The 6,590-nt window shown below is 41.3% G+C and overlaps 1 protein-coding gene across 1 annotated transcript; it reads left to right on the top strand.

Annotated features, from left to right (window-relative positions):
• Positions 1–502: 502 nt before the first annotated feature.
• LOC118363798 (SLIT and NTRK-like protein 1) lies at positions 503–5,706 on the top strand. The gene has a single exon (XM_035745027.2). The coding sequence runs from the start codon at positions 1,487–1,489 to the stop codon at positions 3,584–3,586; it is 2,100 nt and encodes a 699-aa protein (XP_035600920.2). The 5' UTR covers positions 503–1,486; the 3' UTR covers positions 3,587–5,706.
• Positions 5,707–6,590: the final 884 nt, after the last annotated feature.

Genomic DNA, 6,590 nt, shown 5'->3' with positions numbered 1-6,590 from the left:
CAGGCGGTGTCAGAGGGAGGCCCTAAAAATAGTCAAAGACTCCAGTCACCCTAGTCATAGACTGTTCTCTCTGCTACCACACAGCAAGCGGTACCGGAGTGCCAAGTCTAGGTCCAAGAGGCTTCTAAACAGCTTCTACCCCCAATCCATAAGACTCATGAACAGCTAATCAAATGGCTACCCAGATTATTTGCACCCCCTTCCTCTACTGCTGCTACTCACTTTTAGTATCTATGCACCGGTGCCCCCGCACATTGACTCTGTACCTGTATTTATTGTTATTTACTGCTGCTCTTGAATTATTTGTTTTTCTTATCTCTTACTTTTTGGGGGGTATTTTCTTAAAACTGCATTGTTGGTTAATTACTTTTAAGTTATCTTTTCACTGTAAGGTCTACACCTGTTTTATTCGGCGCATGTGACATATCAAATGTGATTTGATTAGATGTAGTTAATTATTTTACCGCATTCAACAGCAGTTCCTAGCAGAGAGATAGTAACATTCACCCTGGAGGGCACTCGCATGCTGGGCTTGGTGCAATACACACACCAGGGATTATTATTCTTCATAAAATGCGCAAATTAATCATTAGATGAGGTTATAACCAACCCCCGATTTGGAAACGAGTTGTCTCCAATACCTTGGCAACGCGTTATGTCGTCTAGTCTACTTTTTTTTAAACAACAGAAGCGGACCTCAAGCAAGGATTCAGTCTAATCAGTAACAGGACATAAGGAACGTCGTTTGGAATCCATAACCTTGTTGGCATTAGAATGGGAATATTATTGGTAAAAAAAAAGACAGAACAGATCAACAGCTTTTAGTGTGAACATTTTAACGCTTTCTAGTCCTCTATGTGGATAGAATTTTTTCAGCATTCCCTCAGACGATGGATTTTTTCCATTGCAGCTCAGTAGAGGGTGTGAGATCTATCTAAGAGCACCGGGCTAGAACGAGCACAGTCTCTGTGTAACCTCTTTGTGATTAAAATCCACCAAAGGAAAGCACTGGAAACAAAAGCAAGGAAGACACCGAAAGGTGTGAGGAATGCGTTTTTTTTTTGCAGTGGCCGTGTTATCAGCACTACATCTCCAGCGTCGGGTGTGAATTCAGCACCGAGGGGGAAAGAACAGCACCCACTGCTACCGCAGCACGACGAGAAAATCACGGATTTATAAAATTTGCAAGGTCAGTCAATACCGATCGAAAGCCCAAAAATGTGTCGACTGCTATTGCGGTTTGTTGTTTTCAATTATTTTCATACCAGCAAAAGGATCCATTCGATCTGAGGCAATTCTATATGGTCATTTTAAACCTGGACGCCAGGACATAACGGGCTAGAAGAGCATGGATATTATAAAGGACTGTCGTCATTTCTTTTAGACCCGTCGGGTCTATCTTTTTGAGGATAAACTGGACTAAAAACATTGACTCAACAGCTCGTTTTCATGTCTTGAAATCGGGGATGAATTGTTTGTATTGAAAATGCTGCTTTGGATTGTCTTGCTGAAGGCGGCTCTTTGTGTTGCTATTGGAAATGTTACAAGGGACATTTGTAAGGAGCAGATATGCTCCTGCAATGAGATTGAAGGCGATTTGCACATTGACTGCGAAAAAAGGAGCTTTACTAATTTGCACCATTTGACTGGTCCCAGTTCCCAGTTTTATCACTTGCTATTGCATGGGAATTCTTTATCTAGGCTTTTCCCCAATGAGTTTGCTAACTTTTACAATGCCGTAAGCTTGCATTTGGAAAACAACGGTTTGCATGACATTGTCCCTGGTGCTTTTCTGGGACTGCAGCTCGTGAAAAGGCTACACATAAATAATAACAAGATACGGTCATTTAGGAAGAGCACCTTTCTTGGTTTAGATGACTTGGAATATCTTCAGGCTGATTTTAATCTATTGAGAGACATTGACCCGGCCGTGTTCAGGGACTTAAATAAACTTGAAGTGTTAATTCTAAATGATAACCTCATCAGTGCACTACCTATAAATGTGTTTCAACACGTCCCCATCACCCATCTCGACCTGCGAGGGAACCGAATCAAAACGGTGCCTTATGAGGGAGTTCTCGAACAAATACCGGGCATTGCGGAGGTTTTATTGGAGGATAACCCCTGGGACTGCAACTGTGACCTGGTTTCCCTGAAGGAATGGCTGGAGAATATACCGCAGAACGCGCTTATCGGCCGGGTGATCTGCGAGGCTCCAACGCCACTGCAAGGGAACGACTTGAACGAGACATCGGAGATGGATCTGTGTCCTTCAATAAAAAGTGGTGCTGACGAGAGTTTAGTTGCACCTCCTACCCAAGAGGAGACCTCTGTACCTGGGCCCGTTCCAACGCCTTATAAAGCTAGTGGTGATCCTGGGTCCCCAACTCCAGGGAATGGGAAAAAGGGACGCTCTAAATCGCACTGGCAGTTGAAAACGAAGCCCACATCTATGACAGGTGTGAATGGGGAGAGAGAGCAGCTGCAGATTGTGCAGAACGCATCATGCCCTGTGCCATGCAGCTGCAAGCTCATTGGATCCCGACAGGGGTTAGGGGTTAACTGCGAGGGCAAGAAGATAGAGAGCTTGGCTAACCTAAAACCCAAACCCCTCACTGCGCACGAATTAAACATGAGAGATAACAACATCCATGCTATAAAAAAGAACCATCTCAATGGCTATTCGAGTCTGAATCTCCTTGATTTGGGTGGAAACAACATCAAATTGATAGACAACAGCACTTTTCAAAACCTCACCGAATTAAGATGGTTGTACATGGATAAGAATTACCTGGATACGCTCATTGCGGAAATGTTCATTGGACTTCAAAATCTGGAATATCTAAGTTTGGAATATAATGATATACAGCTGATACTGGCAGGCACATTCAGCCCTCTGCCTAATCTGCGTGTGCTTTTCCTCAACAATAACTTGCTGAAAGCGCTACCTGTGGATGCTTTCCTTGGAGTGTCTTTATCAAAGATTAGCTTGCATAATAATTATTTCACATATCTCCCTGTCGCAGGGGTCTTGGATCAACTCAATTCGATCATACAAATTGATTTGCATGGGAACCCTTGGGATTGCTCGTGTAATATTGTCCCTTTCAAACAGTGGACGGAGAAACTGGGGGCAGATGTGATCGTTAGTGATCTCAAGTGTGAGTCCCCAGAAGAGTTCTGGAAAAGGGATTTCCGTCACGTCCGAAATGATCTGATGTGTCCCAAGCTGTATGACAAAATCTACCCCACCTCTCTCTCCAAAAACAGCACTTTCACCGCAGACACGGGTACGCGCTCGAACTCCTATGTGGAGCCGAACAGGGTATCCATCTCTGTACTAGTCCCTGGGCTACTACTGGTATTTGTCACGTCTGCGTTCACTGTTGTAGGGATGCTTGTCTTCATCTTGCGGAATCGCAAGAGATCAAAGCGGAGGGATGGTAATTCCTCTGCGTCAGAGATAAATTCCTTGCAGACAGTGTGCGACTCGTCTTATTGGCATAGCGGGCCTTACCATGCTGACGGGGGCGCGCAAAGAGGGTTTGACTGTAGCGCCCATTTCTCTCCAACAAATGATGCGTAAAACGACCACTGACAATAAAACCTGGAATACAAACAGACAGACAAATATAATGCGTTCTGTTGACACAATGGCAATTGAAGAACAATAAACACATGCTATGTTACTAAGCTTCTTCACTCGCTTTTTGTCGGAGATGGGCCATTTTTGTTTGCTCCAGTTGACTGTGGTGCCAATGAGTCTGCTACTGAACCAACTGTAATATATGTATAGACCCCCTCCCCGGCCCCCCATCCCAGTACAGCTATTTGCCGCAATCAGACTGACTATCTGAGAGAGAAGATTCGGGAAATGGTGCACGAGCGCATGAATGTAATGTAAATAACTGACTGTATCATATCTGCATGATTTCGCATGGTTTCAACACACACTGGGGAACCATACCATAATTAACGAAGAAGCCAACCCGACCCTTCTTTCATGTTATCAATATGAATATATACAGTATATATATACATATAAAACCATATATGAATATATACAAAGTGCCATTTCTCTATTTTTTTGTGAACTGCGTTATAGGATTTGTATTTGTTGTTTTAAAACTGTTAAAAAACGGAAAAAGAACACATTTGGATGAAGAAGAAGATAAACGCTGTCCACGCATGTTCTTTTTTGTTTGTTTTATCATTTGATTGTCGATAAATATCGGGGTTATTTATAATTGGTGCAAACCTTATCATATCTGCACATTCATCTCTTTATGAATGTATAATGTGTTATTTTATGGTGTGCCAATTGTTGAATTTCAGATGTTCGGGATGCAGATGAGCATGACCAATTAACGTCACTCAGATGGTTATGCTGCAAGGTTAATGTAGCTAAAAACAGTTCGTGGTTTTGTGTGTTAATGCCTATAGCCTGCTTTGGGGGAGAGGAGAAGGCTTTACCGAATTATATGGGGGTTTTCTAACTGCATATTTTTTCAAAATTAAAATGTTTTCAATGGAAGTAATGGTATGTGCAGTTCGATCTATGTACAGAGCGCAGGTAGACTATAATGCTTTTTTATGTAAAAAGTATTCCTCCACAAAGCGTAGGCTATGATTCACCTCCATTTACGTGAGCTTTTGTAAAGCCATCTACTGTGTCCAAATAATAGAAATGGACTTACATTTTTTAAACTAACGTGCTTAAAATAGATTGGGCAATGGTCAGTTTGCATACAGTAAAACAAAAATAAAACACACGTTTTAGCATTCGACAGTATTCGTCTGATGCTATAGGGAAGACTAGGCATGATCACCGCATTACTCGAGACGAGGAAACTCACGATGTCGCTGTTGGTGCATCTTCTCCATTGGAGGGAGGGCTGAGGTATAGGAGTTTTGCAAAAGGGCGTTTCGAATGGGAATCTTTATCTTGAGATGTTAATTAAATCGTCTATGAATGGGCAATGATGCATTAAGAAACATATATATTATTCAATATTAAAAGTGTTCAGCAGTCGGTCTGTTGCCCAATGCTATGACATTTTACTGAGCAACTATAATGATATCAAGATGATGATTACAGTGTACAATAATGGTTAGCACTAAAGGTGATATTCTGATAATCCATTCAAATGGATCAATGTCACTGATTCTGCAGTATCACGGTACAGATCGTAGGATTGTGAAATGTTTTTTTTCTTTGTTTTATATATATATATATATATGAATACTGTGTAAATTCAAGCTCTGAATTCGTTTTGTTCATACTGGTTTTTTATTTTTCATTAGGATCAGGTCCATCACTGTACCCACTGTATTTAATTATCTTATAAATAAGCATATGTGCAAGAGACCCCACTGCTACAATCAGTTTTGGAATAGTCTTGTCAATAAGGAATGACAAGTCAGACTGGCCTGCAGAAGGTCAAAGTGCTCAGAACCATTTCAATATCAAACATGTCTCAACCCTGTCTGTTTCATCATTTATCTTAATACAGCAACAAGCATTTTTCCCAGGCCTTTTTAACACTGTGGACTGACAGACTATATGGTTAAATGTGTGACTGTATTAGCAGAACAATGTTCATTGTCGAGTGACTGGGCTGTGCGTGTGTGTGTCTATACATTTAAATAATTAGAATTATTGATTAAATGTGTGTGCGAGTGCACTAGTGTCTGTCGACATGTGCCCCCCCCCACACACACACCCACCACCACCACTAAATGTAACCAATCACATAGGCTGACCTTGGGGAGTATTATCTTAGTAGATCTTTGGCAACAACAGTTCTGTCCATCACTTCAGGCTCCAGATTGTTGGTGTATTGCTTCAAAGGGTAATTATCCATCTCTACTGTGGAACATTTTACCATGGCTCATGAATTATTTGTCATATCTCAACGCTGTGTCCCAGAGTTACATTTATATGCTTTACTACATTTGACCTGCTTCTATTTTGTTAAATAAAATGTGGTTGAGGTTGAGTGAAATCTATGGGTTTCTAAGACATTTCATTCTTACCTGTGTTGAACTGAACCACAATATAATTTGATATGTGTGTGCTAAATGGGCTGGTTTTGTTTCAATAATAACCACTTGGTGTGTGCTGTCCATGGTTCTGAAAATGATTGCTGTGCTATTGCATTAGCAGAAAAATGCTAATGCAGCCAACTTATATCAGCACCATGGACAGCACATGTCTCTGCCAATGAGATAGCAGTCATATTGGGTGTTCAATGTACTCCATGGTTTCATCTCTGAGGTAATGCAATGCTGTCAACAATTATGCCTGTGTTTGGGTACATTCAAAATACCGAATATTATGTTGCTTCTGATGGCAGGAGTATGGTGCTTGCAACATCAGAGTTCAAGTTTGACCCCAACACGGGCTTCCTCCTCTTATCCTCATATGCAGTATTACATGATGTTTGACCAAAGCATTCACTGCTCTCAGTTTTTATCAAATGCGAGCCTTTGTTTTACAGTACAGCAATGCAAAGGTGCTGATGCTTTGTTCATTTGCAAAGAAGATACTGGCTGGTTATTTCAAGGTGAAATACACACAACCTGAATTC

The sequence above is a fragment of the Oncorhynchus keta genome, chromosome 30 (genome assembly GCF_023373465.1).
Source record: "Oncorhynchus keta strain PuntledgeMale-10-30-2019 chromosome 30, Oket_V2, whole genome shotgun sequence".
Taxonomy (NCBI): domain Eukaryota; kingdom Metazoa; phylum Chordata; class Actinopteri; order Salmoniformes; family Salmonidae; genus Oncorhynchus; species Oncorhynchus keta.
Note: the sequence above shows the minus strand (reverse complement) of the source record. Positions and strands in the feature narration are given on the sequence as shown.

Bases quoted from the DNA above. Each gene is read 5' to 3' on its own strand.
- LOC118363798 (XM_035745027.2), top strand. From the start codon at position 1,487: ATGCTGCTTTGGATTGTCTTGCTGAAGGCGGCTCTTTGTGTTGCTATT.